This window comes from Sus scrofa, chromosome 6 (genome assembly GCF_054392235.1).
Source record: "Sus scrofa isolate SSC_HxYL_T2T_F1_AM1 chromosome 6, Sscrofa_HxYL_maternal_Yorkshire_Landrace_v2.0, whole genome shotgun sequence".
Taxonomy (NCBI): Eukaryota; Metazoa; Chordata; class Mammalia; order Artiodactyla; family Suidae; genus Sus; species Sus scrofa.
In genome coordinates, this window is record NC_139388.1 from 86280203 (window position 1) to 86299101 (window position 18899).

At 53.0% G+C, this 18899-nt stretch overlaps 1 protein-coding gene across 3 annotated transcripts in view; it reads right to left on the reverse strand.

The window, feature by feature from the left end:
• The window catches only part of MYOM3 (myomesin 3), a 54680-nt gene that overhangs the window by 21724 nt on the left and 14057 nt on the right, over positions 1-18899 (reverse strand). For 2 of the 3 annotated variants that reach the window (XM_021095534.2, XM_021095533.2), the window contains exons 9-20: positions 18700-18840; positions 17150-17311; positions 15351-15492; positions 14040-14239; positions 13298-13351; positions 12825-12952; positions 10688-10871; positions 7430-7604; positions 4648-4769; positions 4068-4255; positions 3711-3837; positions 2188-2366 (exon numbers count right to left, since the gene is read on the reverse strand). In XM_021095534.2, the coding sequence (XP_020951193.2) occupies positions 2188-2366; positions 3711-3837; positions 4068-4255; positions 4648-4769; positions 7430-7604; positions 10688-10871; positions 12825-12952; positions 13298-13351; positions 14040-14239; positions 15351-15492; positions 17150-17311; positions 18700-18840 (1802 nt within the window). Of the gene's footprint in view, positions 1-2187; positions 2367-2771; positions 3838-4067; positions 4256-4647; positions 4770-7429; positions 7605-10687; positions 10872-12824; positions 12953-13297; positions 13352-14039; positions 14240-15350; positions 15493-17149; positions 17312-18699; positions 18841-18899 lie in introns of all 3 variants that reach the window. The other variant, XR_014805124.1, reaches the window with a different exon arrangement.

The window sequence follows — 18899 nt, forward strand, 5'->3', positions numbered from 1 at the left end:
TTGCAAGCCACACCCCCGCCTGCCTGCTGGTGAAAGATGCCTCAGGAAAATGAGCTGGAAAACATAATCTCTCTTCCCCTAGAGCTGCAGAAAATAAAATCAAATACACACCACGGGACTTTCCTCACCCACTTTCCTTAAACAAAGGAGGCCTGTGAGACGCGCTGGCTTCGGCGATGGACGCCACGGTCTGTGAAGTCTGGGATCCTGACGGACTGTCTGTTAGTGATTTGTGTCTGCTAGAATGCTTCAACTGACACCTTTGTTTTCTGACATGGAAAATAGGTGTGAGTTGTCTTTGTTGTGCCAGGAGAGCACTGTTCGTGCTTTTCCTTCTCCTTCGTGTGTGACGTGAAAACAACCACGCTAGGTGAATTAAACCAGTGCTTCTGCTAGATTTCCTGTGTATCCAAAGAGTTTAGAGCTTGCTTCTCATCGAAATTAAGAAACATATATATGCATATATGTTCATTAATATACAATATGATATACATATTTAATGTTATCTAACATATAAATATCCTGCTCTGCATTGTGCTTTTTTTCTTAGCCATATATGATGGATGTATTTTTAATTTTACTGAAGTATAGTTGATTTACAATGTTGCGTTAATTTCTGCTGTACAGCAAAGTGACTCAGTTATACACGTATATATATTCTTTTTCATGTTCTTTTCTTTCTTTCTTTCTTTCTTTCTTTCTTTTTTTTTTGTCTTTTTGCCTTTTCTAGGGCCGCTCCTGAGGCATATGGAGGTTCCCAGGCTAGGGGTCTAATCGGAGCTATAGTGCCAGCCTACGCCAGAGCCACAGCAACGCCAGAGCCACAGCAATGCGGGATCCGAGCCGTGTCTGCAACCTACACGGCAGCACTGGATCCTTAACCCACTGAGCGAGGCCAGGGATTGAACCTGCAACCTCATGGTTCCTAGTCAGATTCGTTAACCACTGCGCCACGAGGGGAACTCCTCATATTCTTTTCCATTGTGGTTTATTGCAGGATATTGAATATAGTTCCCTGTGCTGTACGGTAGGATCTCATTGTTTATCCACCCTGTACATAATAGCCTGCCTCTGTTAATCCCAAACACCCCATCTTTCCCTCCTCTAACCCCCTCCCCTTTGTTAACTATGAGTCTGTTCTCTGTGTCTGTGAGTCTGTTTCTGTTTCATAAAAGTTCACGTGTCATATTATATTTTGTTTTTGTCTTTTTAGGGCTGCACCCATGGCCTATGGAAGTTCCCAGGCAAGAGGGGGTCGAATCAGAGCTACAGCTGCTGGCCTATGCCACAGTCACGGTAATGCCAGATCCAAGGCGTGTCTGTGACCTACACTGCAGCTCTTGGCAACACCAGATCCGTAACCCACAGAACGAGGCCTGGGATTGAACCCTCATCTTCATGGATACTAGTCAGGTTCGTTACTGCTGAGTCATAACTTGTATCATATTTTAGATTCCACATATAAGTGATATCATATGGTATTTGTCTCTCTCTTTCCAACTTACTTCATTCAGTATGATAATCTCTAGGTCCATCCATGTTGCTGGAAATGGCATTATTTCATTCTTTTTAAAGGCTGAATGATATTCCATTGTATATATATACCACGTCATCTTTATGATGGATATATTTTCATGTCCAAACATACATGTGGCTCTATCTCATTCTTTGCACTATTGCCACTCCTTAAATGACCATGGTCTTTATGTCACCTGGCACTGAGTCCACACTAAGGCTACAATATGAGTTATTTAAGCAACTCCCCCATCGATGGGCATTTCAGTTGTTTCCAGCTTTTGCCTTTGTCAACAATGTTACCATGAGCTTCACTCTCTTAGGTCTTTGCACACCCGACTCATTATTTTTCTACAGTTTGATCCTGGAAGCAGAATTCCTAGCTCAAGGGATGTGCTTATCTAAATGCCGATCTGCCTTGCTGATTATAAGTGATTTTTAGGGAGGCGTCTGTCCAGCAGAGAGCAGGTTAAGACCCCCAGCCAGCGAGACCTATTACCAACTTGCTGTGTGACCCTGGCTAAGCCACTCTCCCTTTCTGGTCCTCTGCTGCCGTTACGTGAGGGCAATGATCACTCGGGGTCGTTCCAGCTTGGATGTTCTGTCGTCCTGCCACATCCTGGGGCAGGGAAGGCTTAGGGCGAGTCAGAGGAGGAAGGGGAAGGGACTCACCCTCAGGTGGGTGCCAGAGATGGGGTGTGGAGTGACTGGCTTCCACTGCTCCGAGCCTTCCTCCTGGAAACTGACGAGGTAGCCTGTGACCGGTCCAGCCCCTTTGTACAGAGGGGGCTCCCACTTCAGCATCAAGGAGGTGGCCCGCACCTCAAACACCTGCACATCATATGGGGGGCCTGTGGGAAGATGGGGTAGAGAAGGAGGTGGGCAGCTCAGGCAGCGAGCCGGGTGACAAGTTGGCAAGCTTGTCAATCTTTCAGTCCCAACCAGGCCTGGAAGTGCCTGCTCTGGGCAGGGAGGGGACCTGGCCAGTTTGGCTTCATGACAAAGCTTGGTCTGGGCCTAAAATCGAGTTGACTTGGAGTTCCTGTCATGGCTCTGTGGTTAACAAACCTGAGTAGGAACCATGAGGTTGCAGGTTCAATCCCTGGCTTTGCTCAGTGGGCTAAGGATCTGGCGTTGCCGTGAGCTGTGTGTGGTGTAGGTGGCAGATGCGGCTCGGATCCTGTGTTGCTGTGGCTCTGGTGTAGGCCGGGATCTACAGCTCCGATTCGACCCCTAGCCTGGGAACCCCCATATGCCTCGGGAGTGGCCCTGGGAAAGGCAAAAAGACAAAAAAAAAAAAAAAATTGAGTTAATTCTTCAAAGCGTGCACAGCATCTCTTCCTCACAGAAACATCTTTGATCCTCCCCAGACACACTCATCCTTCTAATCTCTTGGCCATTTCAGTGTTTAATGCAGGGGTCAGGATGTGACCTCGAGTCACATCACAGGGTTCATGTCCCAGCTCCACCCTTTCAGGCTGTGGGGACTCTGAGCAAGTTACTTAGCCTCTATGTCCCTGTTTCTTCATCTGTACAATGAAGATAATAATGGTTCTGATTTATGGCAGGTGGCAATACACAGTAAGTACCCAATAAATCTCAGTTGTTTTTAAGTGCTGTTAAGTCAAGCACCATATATAGCAATTCTCTGCCATTCAGGTAAAGGTTTTGTGCAGGAAACACCTGAGCTGGACAGGATGATGGATGGTGGTGGTCCTTCCTTCCTAAGGGGGAGGCGAAGGGCTAGTTTGTGAGAAAACTAATGGGGCTGTGGGTGTGGCGTGTAGGGTGACCAACCCGTCCTGTTTGTCCAGGACTGGGACTCAGGACTCTCAGTGGTAATTCAAGGAAAGTCCCAAGTAAACTGGGATGAGTTGGTCACTTGTGTGCCTTTGGGGTTTGAGGATGGTCTGTGGAGAGAAGCAGAGCTCAGGTGGTGTGTTGAGCTAGAGGATAATTCGGATGCGGATACAGGGCCAGTCCATGACCAAGGTCAGGGCTCCCGACTTCTTAGGGCTAAGGCTGTCTGTGCCAGGGATTACAGGGCCAGCTGGTGAAAGTGGTCAGGGGTCTGGGGTTTGGGACCAATAGAACAAGCCTGATTGCACTGCAAGCCCAGTGTTCACTTCATTGGTTCGTACTGGGGAGGGAGAGAAGGGGCAGGTGTTGGGCCTCAGCCCCTCCCGGCCGCTCACCTGGCTGGGGCATCGTCCATTCTTTGCACTCAAACAGGCTGCTGGGTGCTGATAGCTCGCCAACACCTGCCAAGTTTGCTGCCCGGGCACGGAACTCATAGAAGTGGCCTTCTTGAAGGCTGCTGACCTTGAAGAGCAGAAACACACTGTGAAGGCTGAGGCTGGGGAGGCAGTACTTCCCCCACCCCCCTCCCCAGGTTCACAGCAGGAGGTCCATGGGGCTTTAAACAAGATTGGTCAGCCCTGGACAATGAGCTGGATTATCTAGGCAAGGGAACCTGAGGCCTCTCTCAGCCTCAGCACCTCCCGCCATGACCTCTGGTCTCCACCAGGCCAGTGGCCACATTCCAGCCTTACCTTGCAAAACTGGGTGGGGACCGGCTGCTGGTTGACAGCGTGCCAGTCCAGCTCCTCAGAGTCGTGCTGGTCCAGGAAGTAGCCCAGGATCTTGCAACCTCCACGACGCTTGGGGGGTTTCCATCCGATGACCATATCATTTTTCCCACAGTTCAGGAGGATGAAATCATATGGAGCGGAGGGTGTAGCTATGGGGAGGCAAGGAGGTGAGGGCCACTGCTCCCCAGGGGTGGCCAGACCGGGCGGAGGGGAGCTTGAGGGAAGCAATGGCGCCCCCAGTGGGTGCCCACCCTGCTCCAGGGGTGCTAACTTGGTAGCCTCCACTGGTAACCCTGACTCTGCTTTATGGTGGGCATCTGGACCTCTGAGCTGGTCAGACTTCACCCCCTGACCTCAGGCCATTGTTACTTCCTCCCCAAAGGAAGGCATGGTCAGGGTCAGAGCCAGATGCCACGAGAAGGCTTCTGTCTCATGGCCTCTGGGACTGGACCCTCCAAGTGGTGGTCTATAAGCCCCTGACTCTCTGCCCAGCACTGCTGCCCCCAGAGGCTTACAGGTTGCACCTGCCCCTTGGACTCACCCAGAGCCTGCTTGACCCTGATGGGTTCGGTGGGGGCTGAGCTCTCACCCACTCCAGCCTCGCTCACCGACCGGATACAAAACTCATACTCCTTCCCCGTCCTCAGCCCGGGAACTGTAAACCTTCGAGAGAAACATGCAGCCATCAGGGATGGCCAAACAGCTCGGAGACATTTTCTGAACTTTCTCGAACAACCTTGTGGGGATAAGCGGCCACCAGCATGGTAGGATTTGAGGTCCCTGGGCCATTTTCTTACCTCAAGACCTAGCCCCTGCTATCAAAGTGATGCCTCCACTCTGGAGGATGAGGTTTTTTAAAGGGTGTGGCTTCTAGAGCCCATTATTAAAATGCAAATATGCTGGGAAAGATATACATTGAAGCTCCAGGTAGCCAACCCCTGAACTGAGCAGCCTGGTGCATCTCCCTGACTATGGGCCTCGTTCTGGAAACACAACAAGTGGCCCTTCTTATCTTCATATATGCTGTGAGTCTAAAATACAGAGTTTTTATTTCTTATTTATTTATTAAAAAAATTTTTTTTTGTCTTTTTAGGGCCACACCCATGGCATATGGAAGTTCCCAGGCTAGGGTTTGAAACAGAGCCACAGCCTCCGGCCTGCACCCCAGCCACAGCAACATGGGATCCAAGCTGTGTCTGTGACCTACACCACAGCTCACGGCAATGTCAGCCCCTTAACCCACTGAGTGGAGCCAGGGATCGAACCTGCATCCTCATGGATTCATTACCACTGAGCCATGATGGGAACGCCTAAAACACAGAGTCTTTTAAAAGACCCTCAAAGAGAACTGTCAGCCAGAGACATAAAGAGAAAATGTCCCTTCTTTAATAGCATTTTATTTTATTTTTTTCCTGCTGCACATGTGGAAGTTCCCGGGCCAGGGATCAAACCCATAACCACAACAGTGACCCAAGGCACAGCAGTGACAATGGACGTCCTCAACTTGTTGTGCCACCAGGGAACTCCAATCCTGTCCCTCTTGATAACACCCAATTGTGAACTCGTTTCCTCCCTTATCACTCATCAACATTTTCCTGCAGCAAAAGCTACAGGGAGCTTCTCTTGGCCAATTGACCCTGAGGAGTTGAACGGTGCAATGTTGGAGGGGCCCTTATGGATCAAACTGTCTCATACCTTCATTTGACAGGTAGGGAAGGGCTGCCCTAGAAGGAATAAGGTGAGCCCAGAGCCCACGGCCAACTAAGACCACAGCCCGGAGCGCAGCCCAGCTCTCCTGAACCTAGTGCCTACCCATTCATCATTCATTCATTTATTTGTTCATTCAGGTCTCTTTTGAGCATCTCCTGTGATCCAGGGTCTGTGGAGCTCGTTATCATTGTGAACCAGACCCCACTGTGTGGCTGAGCTCCCTCTATGCCATGAACCCAGCCCGCACTCCTGGGCAGCAGTATTCAGCCTCTTTCCAGCCCTGCCACATGTGACCAATGACATGCACACAGCTGACACGTTCTCTGGACAGAGCAGGGGACCATGCCACGCCACGCCCCACGTGGGATGCGTTCTTCAGACATACCTCGCTCTTCACGTGACTCTCCCTCAACCCCTGCCCTCCAGGAAGCACATCTGAAGGCAAATCAGGGCAGATTTGACTCTTATTGTGGTTGTTGTTGTTGGGATAACCTGGACTCTGAGCTCCTTTGCCCAAAACCTGATCACTCTGCAACTGGAGACCTTTGGCAGTGACAAAGCATAAATGACCTTGAGGCACTGTGTGCCAGAGGGGCACAAGGTCCCGTCCCCTTTTCTGGGTAAGATGGACTTGGGGCTCACAGTCCAGGGTGAGAGGACCCCACAGGTATGGTCAGGGCCCGGTCAGTCATCTGATGGAAAGAGAGGAGGGGTGTTCCTACCTGAGCTCCTGACCCCACAGAACCTCAAATGTGAGAAAAGTCATGAGCCCAGAGCCTTGAGGCTCCTGCCTGCAAGGACTAGGGCCCCCGAGTGAGGGCAGAGCCCCAGAAGGGAGGGGAGTTGGAAAGGCAGGTGCTCAGGGGTGGGAGCTGAGGCTCAGACAGGGCGAGTCTCTATGCAGGCGCAGCAGGCGAGTCAAGGGTGGTGGGTACGGAGCCTGAGCCCCGGCCTCCCTGCCTGTACCTTCTGCCTCCTTCTGTCTCTAAGCTCCTGGAGGGACAAGACCTAGCCAGTCACCACTACCTGCAAACAGCACACCCTGAGCAAGGGCTAAAGAGGCCAATTGGGTCACGTCCTGGCTCCTCCACCTCCTAGCTAAGGAGGATTTGGCAAGCTACCTAACCATTCTGTGCCTCTGTTTCCTTATCTGTACCATGGTAATAAAAATAATCACCCTGGAGGTCCCACTGTGGCTCAGTGGTAACGAAGCCAGCTAGTACCTATGAGGAGGCGTGTTCAATCCCTGGTCTTTCTCAGTGGGTTAAAGATCTGGCGTTGCAGTGAGCTGTGGTGTAGGTTGCAGACGCGACTTGGATCTGGTGTTGCTGTGGCTGTGGCATGGACCAGTGACTATAGCTCCTATTTGACCCCTAGTTTGGGAACTTCCATATGCTTTTGGCTCTAAAAAGACCAAAACAAACAAACAAACAAACAAACAAACAAACCATCCTAAGTTCATAGAATTTCTGCTAGAACTAAATGACCTAATATAAGAAAAGAGCTTTGAAGAGCCCCGTGCTCAAGAATCGTGAATGATAGGCTTCATTATTATTACGGCCCCGCCTCTTGGGGTACAGGAAGGGGTACAGGGAAGGGGGAGGCAAACTCACTTGTTGCCCTGGATGGGTTTGTTGTTAACTGTTTGCCACTCGGATGATCCTGCCGCCCGGGAGTAGATGTAATAACCCAGAAGCTCTGCGCTGTCTTTCACGGGCTCCCAGGTCAGGGAGACAGAGGTCTGTGTGTCTCGGAAAGCTTGAACTTGAGCTGGAGGAGGGAGAGTGGCTAAAAGACAGAAATGTGGGCTGAGTGAAGATGCTGAGTTACACGACCCAGGGTGGGTGGTTAGGAGAGGCAGGGAGGAGCTCCCACAGCAGTGGTGGTGGTGGGGGCAGTGCATTCCAGATATGCCCTGGGCTGTGGGCAGCTCTTCCCTGGTCCCGGAGGTGTGCTCCCAATTCTTGCATTCTGATAGTCCTCTCCCCTTTTTCTCTGCTTCCTCTCTAAACCCCGGTTCATTAATCCTTACAATCCCCCCCAAAGGTCATCAAATCTGACAATTTTCCTCAGCCTTTATTTTTAATTTCTAGGAAATTTCATCCCTTTTTCTTTGAAACTAACTTTCATGGCCCCCCCAAGACTATGCTCTTTGAGGTAGAGGCTGCCACGATTTGTTGGATGGACAGATCTGGATGGTAGAATGGATGGATAGATGGACGGACAGATAAATGAATGGATCAATGGACTAATGGATGGATAGGTGGATGGATGGGTGGATGGATGGATAGATGGATAGATGGATAGATGGATGAATGGATGGATGGACAGATAAATGAATGGACTTATTGATGGACTTATTGATGGATGGATGGATGGGGGAATGGATGGATGGCAGGTATAGGATCTTCCTAGTTCTTTTTTTACTTCTCATACTCCCTACACATCCTTTGGTGGCTCCCCATCTTTCTTTTGGCCCCAAATGTGGGACTACGTTAAGCTTCTGTTCTTTGACTTGCTCCATTTTTCTGCTCTCCTCTTGTCTCGAGGGTCCACCTATTTCCATTCTTTAGCCCTCACCCCTCCGCAGGTGACTCCCTAGGCTTTACCTCCAGCCCCGCTCTCTCTCCTAAATTCTAGAGCTTCATCTTCCATTTTCTCCTGGACACCTCTCCTTGAGTTCTGGTGGTGCCTCAGAGTCAACAGACAAAGGCTAAACTCAGCAACCATCCAACATAAATCCAGTATTTATCGACGGCCTACTCTGAGCCAGGCTCTGGGCTTGGCCCAGGGGAAGTACTGAGAAATGGACTTGGGGTCCTGGGCTCAGGAAGGTCCTTGTGGTCCAGAGACTGCCCATATCCAGTCACAGTTGGAGGCAGTGCAGTAGTAGAGGAAGGCTTGGCGGAGCGGAGAGGCTGGAAGGAAGCCACTCTGGGACCCCATGTGTCGGAGAGACCTGATTCAACCCACAGGCAAGAACTTAAGCTGAGGGCATGGAGTGGCCCTCAGCACTAAAATCAGGGTTTCAAGGAGGATTTCAAGACCTGATGATATGTTCGCGCTATAATGTCAATTTTGAAGGTAGAATGCAAAGGTCTACCTGAGGTTTGATTGGACTTTCCCAAAGATGCTTTGGTTTGCAGGTGGTCAAAACACCAGACCAGGCACCTACATGCTCATAGCGGTTACCCTGGGCAGTGGAATCCTGGGGGTGGGGGCGTTCTCTTCCCTCCCTCCCCCCTCCCTCCCTATCTCTCTCTTGCTTTTCTTTTTTCCCATTTTTGTATAATAACTTTTATAATACAAATAAATGCCTTTTCTTTTTTCCTCCCTTGCCCTCCTCTCTTTTCCTCACCCTTCCTTTTCTGAACTGTACCAGAACCTTGCCCTGAGGGTGCCTTGTGGTGCAGAGACTGCCCACATCCAATCACAAACCACGCACTGGCCAGGCCCCTGAATCAAGCCTAAATTTTTTTTTTTTTTTTGTCTTTTGTCTTTTTGTTGTTGTTGTTGCTCCTATTTCTTGGGCCGCTCCCGCGGCATATGGAGGTTCTCAGGCTAGGGGTTGAATCGGAGCTGTAGCCACCAGCCTACGCCAGAGCCACAGCAACGCGGGATCTGAGCCGCGTCTGCAACCTGCACCACAGCTCACGGCAACGCCGGATCGTTAACCCACTGAGCAAGGGCAGGGACCGAACCCACAACCTCATGGTTCCTAGTCGGATTCGTTAACCACTGCGCCACGACGGGAACTCCTGAATCAAGCCTAAATGTTAACCAGACCCGAATTAAAGTTCACTAGTCCACCAACCTACTTATCCCAACTATGAATATATATGTGTGTACACACACGCACACACACACACACATATACACACATATATATTTTTTTCTTTTTTCTATGTTATCATAGCAGTGTAAATCTAGGATTTTAAATTTTACTCATATGGGCCCTGCAGCTTATCAGGCTCTTCTCAGACGGGCACAGCTGCAGCTGTGTTCCTTAAAGGACAAGTTGGTGATGGCCGTGGCAGGGAACTTTCTAATCTGATCTGATCTGATCAAAAAGGGAAGACCCCCCAGAATCCAGAGGCCTCAGAGGAGAGAGGGAGCCCTGGGAAGTCAGGACCAGGCTGGACCTGCCTCTGGGAGACGCGGGAAGGGGCCTGGGGTGGGGGCGGTAACCAGGCCTTTGGAGCAGCGGCTTTGGTGAGGGAGGAGGAGAAGGTCAGCTGCTTGGAAATGAGCTGCCCAGACCCACACAGTGCTGCAGAGGAGAGGGGTCCCACCTGGCGAGGCAGCGCTCAGGGTGGAAGAGCTCAAGCCCCCCCAGGAAGAGGGCGGGAGGCCGGCTCAGGGGCTCAGTCCTGGCTGAGTGCGAGGATCAGGCTCTGGTTGGAGCCCTTTAGAACTGAGGGACTGCTTGATCACACTTGCCTCCTCCGCTGGACCCAGCTGGCTTCTGCAGCCTGTGAATTGCTCATCTAGAAAAAAATGCCTGTACTTCCTAGAGCCTCCCGCCCAGTGAAATATAATTCCTTTATTTTATTTATTTTTTTGGCCGTGCCTGCAGCATGAGGAAGTTGCCGGGCCAAGGACTGAACCTGCATCACAGCAGCGACCCCAGCCACAGCGGTGAGGACACCGGATCCTTAACCTGCTGAGCTACAGGGGCCTCCAGAAATGTAATTCCTGATGTTCTAAAACTTTGCAGGCCTGAGATCATGTTGCTTTTTAGCTTCGTGATAGGGAGACGTGGTCGGGGACAGCGAACTGGGCAGGGCTCTATCCCTGCAGCGGTGGGCTCCTGAATCCTGGCTGTAACAGCCTGGCCTGGCCTGGCCTCATCTCCTGCATCACACAGGTACCTGGCTTCCCCTTCAAGGCGATGGGCTCGCTGGGCTCCGAGGGATCGCTCATGCCGTACTGGTTTACTGCTCGCACCCTGAAGACATACGACTTCCCTTTCTCCAGATCCAAAAGGGCGAATCTCCGGGATTTCACAGGAGTTTCTGAGCTGATGGCCTCCCAGGTGCCACTACCTATGACTGACTGTGATGCAAGAGAGAAACGCATGTTGGTGAAGTGCTTGTCTTCCCCTTGGTAACTTCTATCCCTGGCCCAGGGGGCCCCTCAGCCCCTGAGTTCTGGCTCCACCTGTCGCCGTGACGGATGCCCACTGAGCACCTCATGGTCAACATGTCCAGAACTGACTCTGGACCTTGCCCCCAGGCCAGGGCCACCCACATCGAGTTAGCGGCACCCATCCTTGCAGCTGCTCAGGCCAAAGCCCTGGGAGCCGCCCTGGGACCTTTCTCTCATTTCCTGCCCCTCAAATATGCTCCACCGGCAAACCCAGTTGACTCTACCTTCGAGTTTATCCAGAATCCAACCATGGCTTACCCCTCTCATGGTACCACCCCATGGCTTACTCCCTGCCACCCTGTGTGCCAAGTTCCATTCTAAGTCTTGGTGTGCTTCAGTCAATTTAATCCTCACATCAGCCCTATAAGATGTACAATGATTATGCCTCTTTTATGCAAGAAGATGCTGAGGCCCAGAGAGATTAAATATCTTGCAAAAAGTCACACAGCTACTGAGGAGCAGAGACAAGATTAGAACCCAGGCAGTCTGACCCCAAAACAAACCCTCAATTATGCACAGCTTTTCTACATTGGAGAAATAGGATCACCTATAAAGGTGTGTGGAGGCCCATTTGGATCACGAGAGCCAAGACTCCTCCCTGGAACTTTTTTTTTTCTTTTTTCTTTCTCCCTGGAACTTTCTTATTTGTGGATTCATGAAACCTGTACTATGCACCTGCTATGTGCCTGGGACCGTACTGGATCCAGCAAGTAATGGGAAGGCAAACCTGGCCTCTGCCTTTAGGGCGATCGGAGGTCAGGGTTTACAGTCTAGGTGGCTGGCCCGGGCCATGTGCTGCATCTTTTTTCATCCTCATAGGGGAGCACCTCCCTGTGGAGGAAACTGAGGCTCAGAGAACTTAGCAAAGCAGCTCACACAGCACAACTCAGGATTGGAATGGATCTTAACACCGTGCTGTTTTCCACTCTGCCTCCCCTCTACTGTGAAGCCCACTTGACACGCACTGTCCCCTCTTTAGACTCCTGCCCCCACTCTAGTCCCAGTGAAAGGTTCACCTTCCCATTACTTACTGGGTCCAGCACGGGGCCGGGCACATGACAGGTGGATAGTATAAGTTTAGTGAATCCACTCTACTCCCGCCTCCTGGTGCCAACACCCACCCACCCTGCCCCTCCCAGTGCCCTGTAAGTGCTGCTAGTCAATGACCAGCCTAGCTTCCCTCCCACCGTGGTCCTGGCCAAGGAGAGGTGTTTTATCCAATGTGTGACCAGATGTTGGGGTGGGGGTGTACCCAGGAGATGGTGGCTCTTACTATTGTTACTGTCTCTGTCTTTCTTTTAAAATTTTTTTTTAATTTTGATTTTTTTGTTTTTATGGCCGCACCTGTGGCATATGGCGGGTCCTAGACTAGAGGTTGAATCGGAGCTGCAGCTGCTGGCCTACACCACAGGCGCAGCTAGGCCAGATCCGAGCCTGTCTGTGACTTACACTACAGCTCATGGCAACACTGGATCCTTAACCTGCTGAGTGAGGCCAGGGATCGAACCTGCGTCCTCATGGTTACTAGGTGGATTCGTTTCCACTGCACCACAATGGGAACTCCTCGCCTATATCTCTTAATTTTCTGTATTTCCATGAACAGCTTCAGGAATTGCCATTAGTAATTGGCCTCTTGGGGCTGAAGGGACTCTCAAAAGGTCATTTAATCCATCCCCCTGCCTCTGTGCAGGGCTATGCTCAGGATCTTCCAGGCACGAATGCTCTTCTCTTTTCTGAAGACCTCCTCAGGGGACACTGCTGGGGTCTCCCACGGCCTTCCCGATCCCCCCCACATCCTGGCCCCGCAGCATGTCCATTTCTCAGGCCGACCTGGGGTTGGGGCCCTTGGGGTCTCCGTACCTTCTCCAGGAAGTAGGTCAGCGGGGCTCTGCCCCGGGGCTTCGGCTCCTCCCAGGCCAGAACCACATAGGCATCACGGATCTCGCTGGCGTGGACGTCGGTGGGAGGTGAGGGTATGGTCACCGCCTCTGGAATCAGAGTCATCCAGGGGCCCTCAGAGACCCCAAACCTCAGCCCCTCACTTTAAGGAGGAGGGAACTGGGGTCTAGAGCAGGATGGAAACTCGCTCCATTCACCCAGCAAGGCCGGGCAGAGCCAGGGCTGGAACCCAGGTCTCCCCAAGTCCTGCCGGGGACCTTCTCCAGCATCTACCTCCTCCACGAGGGGCGCGCCACCCACGAGCGAGCCTGGCCTCCCTCCCCACACCCCACACACGGACAGCTTCTGCCTCTTGGCCACCTTGTTCCCAAGGCTTCCAGAACCACAAAGGGGACAGGGGGCTTGAAGCCAAGTGTCAGGAGGTTCATACATACCTTCGAAATCATCTGTGCTGACCGTGATGGTTTTTCCCAGGTCAAAGGGGATCTCTAGGGTGGAGAAGGGAGCACGTTGGGGGAGCAGTAGGGGTGCAGGACAGGGCCTGCCTTGCTCTGGGTGCCAATGCTCCCCTGTTCCTGGTCCTTGACTTCTGGCCCCTCACTGTGTGTCCTCAGGCGGGTCCATCTGGGCCCCGACATGCTCAGGGGCCTAGAGGCTTATGCTGCTGTTCTCAGACCCCAGAGATGCTCTGTCCTCTTGGGACAAAGGGGCCAGAGAGGTGATGGAGTTGGATCCCCAGGGCACAGCAAACCCAAGTCAGCTGATGCCTCCCTCAGGGCTGAGAGGGCTCTGCTCCCCCCCTGTACCCTGGGCTTGGCGCTCCTGGGTCAGGGCGGGTCTCCTCCTTCAGATTAAGGGCATCCAAAGAAGGCGCTGTGGTTTCACCCCAGATTAGCATCTTGTGTGGACAGGTTTGTGCTTCTTCCATCAGATGAGCTGTACCTTCCGCATCAGGCTACGGGTTGCTAAGGGCAGCACTGCCTCTTCCATCAGACTAGGGTTTCCCAAGGCTCTGTCTCCTCCATCAGACTAGGGGTTCTTGAGGGTTGGGCTGTGTCTCCCTTCTTGGAACAGGGCTTGGAATGGGGGCTGTGCCTCCTGTCTCCTGTGTGAGGTAGTCCCGAGTGTGCCCTGATATGATGCCCTGGAATGCCCCTTCGAGGCCTCTGGACCCACCTGTCTTCCTCAGGGCTTCCTCACGATCACCCATGACGACAGGTTCTGAAGCCTTGGAGGGGACGCTGCTGCCCGCTCTGCTGATGGCTCTCACCCGGAACCGATAGCTCTGGCCTTCGATGAGGCCTTGGATTGGGCACCGACAGGTCCCACCGGGGGCCTGGTGGCAGGGCACCCATTGCTCAGACTCGCCCTGGCACCTGCAGGAGAGAAGCCTTGGCTTCAGCTCCTGCCCATGACTCCCATCTTCCCAGTCTGAGCCTCTGCCAGGCCGTTCCCCACCCCGGGCTGCCCGCTCAGCTCATCCCGGCCTGTTGAAGTCCTGGTCTCCATTAAAAAGCCTGGCTCTGACCTCGGGCCTCCAGGAGGCCCTGTCACCATCCTCCACCAACCACGATGCTAATCAGAATAGCTAGTGGCTCTCATGGAGCTTTCCTTGTGCCTGGAGCTGTGCCATGCCCTTCACATCCATCAATCTCCTTTAATCCTGACATCCTTGTCATTAGCCGTGATTTCCTTCCTTCTACCAATGACATTTGCATTCAGAGAGTGAGATGGTACTTGGCCCGAGATCACACTGCTCATAAATGGTAGTTAGCATTCCCCTGAGGGCTGCCCACTCCCTGCCGCTGTGCGCTCTGGAGTGACCCTCAGAGCCAGGGCTCTCTGTGCCCTTTGGGTACCTCTGTCCTCAGGCGGTACCCCAGCACAGTACTGGTTGGATGGGGCAGTGGCCACATGTGGGTCCAAATCCTGCATCCACGACTTTGGGCGCATACCTCAGTTTCCTCATCTGTAGAATGGGCACAAAAGAGCCCCTTTCCCCCTTAGATAGGCACTGTCGTAAGGATTCAGTGAGGTAAGGCATGCAGCTCCAGGTGTACAGTCTTTGAACCCCATCAGTGGCTGGATGAGGTGATACCTCCAGGGAGGCCTCAGAGCAAGCAGCGAGTGCAGGAGGCGGGATGCCCCAGACCCTCCTTTTTCCTGGCTTGTTCCCTCCCTCCCGGGTCAGAGCTACGCCATCTCTGTCACTTGGGGAGGAAAGTAGCCAGCACACGCACATGTGCTCAGGTTTCAAGCACTGGTTGCCCCTCCCAGAGTCAGCTTGTGGTGTAAAGGGTTCAGAGGGCAGCGGCTGACCCCAGAGGTAGAGTTGCAGGTATCAGTGGACACCCCTCTGTGGCCCCTAAATAACACAGCAGGTCTGCCTCCTATCCTGTTCCGAGGAGAGGCATGGGGGCCCTTTATCCTCTGGCCCCCACTCTCATCCTCCCAGAGCCATCTACCCCCAGGGGCTCTGCCACTCACAGCTCAATGGAGTAGCCGGTGATGGGGTTGCCCCGGGTGTCGCTGGGTGGGGTCCAGGTCAGGATGAGGCAGTCTCTGTTCACATTCAGGCATTGGACATTCAGGGGGGAGCCTGGGGCCCCTGGCTTCTCGGCTGCAGCATCTGAAACCCAGGGTAGGGGGCGGGAAGAGAGTAGGGGAGGCAGTTCAGGTTCACGCCTGCTTGGCAACCGACCCCCTCCTGTTCCCACCCATCATCCTCTTCTCATTAACCCTCGGGGGGGGCTCAGCTTCGATCTTGAGGACCAGGACCTGAATGACCGCCTCTTCATTGTTTATTTTTTCTTCTCTTCATCTGTTTGTTTGGTTTATTAGAATGGCTATGGGGGAGTTCCCATTGTGGCTCAGTGGTAACAAACCCGACTAATATCCATGAGGATGTGGTTTGATCCCTGGTCTCGCTCAGTGGGCTAAGATCCGAAGTTGCCCTGAGCTGTGGTGTAGGTCGCAGATGCGGCTTGGAACTGACGTTGCTGTGGCTGTGGCGTAGGCTGGCAGCTGCAGCTCTGATTTGACCCCTAGTCTGGGAACTTCCATATTCTGCGGGTGTGGTCCTCAAAAGACAAAAATAAATCAATAAATAAAATGATTATAGGTTGACAACTTAAAAAAGAAATGAGTCATTTTGTAAAAGAGGCTAATATGTTCTTTGGAGTTAGAAAAGTATGGAATTGAATGCAGAATTGCCATTTCCTAGCCATGCAATCTTCTGCTCAGTAAATAAATTATCTGTGACTTCATTTCTTCATTTGCTTTCTTTAAGTTTAATTGTATCGGAGTGTAGTTGATTGATAATGCTGTATTAGTTTCAGGTCTACAGCAAAGTGAATCAGTCATAATATAAATATTTATGAATATTATAAATATATACATATAAATATAAATACATACACATTTGAGGGCAAAGACCTGAATAACAGCCTCCATTCTTTTTTTTTTTTTTTCTTTTTAGGGCTGCACTCGTGGCATATGGAGGTTCCCAGGCGAGGGGTTGAATTGGAGCTGTAGTTGTTGGTCTGCACCACAGCCACAGCAACGTGGGATCTGAGCTGTGTTTGTGACCTACACCACAGCTCATGGCAATGCCAGATCCTTAACCCACTGAGCAAGGCCAGGGATCGAACCCACAACCTCATGGTTCCTGGTTGGGTTTGTTTCTGCTGCACCACAACGGGAATTCCAGCCTCCACTCTTTTGAACAACAGCAACGGGGGGTGGGGGGGAGTACCATTTTTTAGGGGCCCATTCACACACTTGAACAATTGGCCTAATCTCTAAGTTCTGGAATAAACTTCCATTTTGCAGATGGGGAAACTGAGTCTCAAGGGGGACTCATTGAGAGAGTCGGGGTGTCAGTGAGGGGGAAGGGTCAGTGAGGAGAGTGGGAACTCGGTAGGGGGGACCTTAGTGAGAGGGAGGGGGGCTCAGAGGAAAAGCCAGCTGCCCTAGGTCACCCAGCTAGTGAAGTGACAAAGCCAGGAGGCAGAAATCAACCAGGGCCTAGAATGATCCCCGCCCAGGCTCAGTCCTTCCTTGCCAGCTCTCTCAGAGTCAGACTCTCAGGCTGTGTCCCTTTGGAGGGTCATAGGATGTCACAGGGATTCTTAGGGAGCCTCTACCCCAACACCCTCACTGAGCTATAGCAGGGAAGCCGAGGCCCCATAGAGCAGGGGACTCACCCGAACATCCCACAGCAAATCAGTCCAGGCAGAGCCCTGGTCTCAGGGCTTCAGCTGGGCGCCCCGCCCCAGCCCCCTCACCTCTCACAAACACGTAGGTGCTCTGCTCGTGGGGCCCAAAGGGTGATGGCACCTGGATCGTGTAGAGCCCCTCGTCCTCCTTGTAGGCACAGGACACCTTCAGGGTCGCCTGACGGTCCCCGTAGAGTGTCTGCCGGCGGCCGGAGGATCTCAGTAGCCTCCCTGCAGAGGGAAGGGTCCAGTGTAAACTCGAGTGTGGGCGTCGGGGCCTCATCTGGGAACCTGTTGATGCTCGTGGGGGCGGTGTGGGCGGAGGTGGGGTTGGCGTGGCTCTGCTGGGGAGCTGGAGAGGGCGCGGTGACCTCCAGGATTCTGCCAAGGTGGCCTTTGAACTCTCCTCTGCAAAAAGCTTGGAAGAGTTGGGTGGGGGTTGTTGGGGCAGGGCTGGGGGTCAGTGAGGGAATGAAGGTTCAAGAAATGAGGGTTTGGCGGCTCAGTGAGGAGTTGGAACTTCTGTGGGGAAGTGGGAGCCGGAAAGATGGGGGGCCTTGTGTGGGGGTCAGGGGCTCTTTGGGAGGTTGGGGGCTCTAGAAAGAAGGTGGGGCTTCGTGAGTGGAGACTATGAGCTTAACGAAGAGCGTAGGGGCTTGTGGAAGATCTTTGGGCTCAGGAACAGGGTGGGGGACTCACTGAGAGAATTGGAGTGTCGGTGAGGGGGGATGGGTCAGCGAGGAGAGTGGGAACTCAGTAGGGGGGACCTTAGTGAGAGGGAGGGGGGCTTCGTGAAGGGGCTCTGGGTCTAGGCCTCACCCTGTTTCGGGGCCCGTGGCTTCCCCACTCCTCCGCCCAGCCCCTGCTGGGTGCAGCTTCCCTAGGATCAAGCTTGGGGCACTGGGGGGTGAGGTGGGGCTGTGCTCCTTGTCCTTTGGCTGCAGGCCTGGTCACAAATATGGCAGGAGGTCCGGCAGTCCTTCTCCTACCTGGCTGGGCCACCTCTTCCTGCCTTAGCTGACCAGCTTCCCCAGCCCTGGCCCGTGACCCCCAGGGGTCTTGCAGCTCACGAATAGAAGTTCTTTACCTGTCCCCACAGCCTCGACTCTGAAAAGCCCTAGGCAATTGTCACAATCTGCCCTGACATTCCTCAAGGTGACCTGCCTCTTGGCCTTGGTCGTTGTTCCTATGGCTTCCAATGTCCTCACTTCCCCCTAGGGTGCTGATGGGGATCCCGGAGGTGGACCACCCACGGGCTCTCAACAAGCAGCGGCTGCCATTGTATTTTGGCTTCCTCCCCACTCCCAGAGCCCCTTGAGCTCATGCAGGTCTGTGCCAACCCCTGCCCCAGCACAGGGCCTGGCACCATGGGTGACTCTTTGCAGGGTGACTTGATCTGAACCCACCCAACTGAGCGCTGCTTCCCCCTGCTCCATCAGCACCCATCGCTCAGCTTGTGCTGGTCGGGGGAGGGGCACAGCCGAGCGCCACCCCCCACTCCCCACCCCCGGCCTCCCCCGCCCACCTGTCCCAGGATTAGGGAAGGATCAGGGCTCTAGTCTCTCGCTGGCTTCCACCTCTGCCTCGACAGGTTGGGGGTCAGGACTGGGGGTCCTCACCATCTTGGAACCACTGGATGTTCTGCTCTGCATCTAACACGTCTTCTGAAAACAGGCAGCACAGGGAGAAGGATTCCTTCTCACGGGCGAAGACTGGTTTCAGCACCGACGTGAATTCCACGCTGGGGCCCATCATCAGTCCTGGGGGGGAACAGAAATGTAGGGCAGAAGCCTTCGGAGGCCACCAGCCTAGCCTGGGG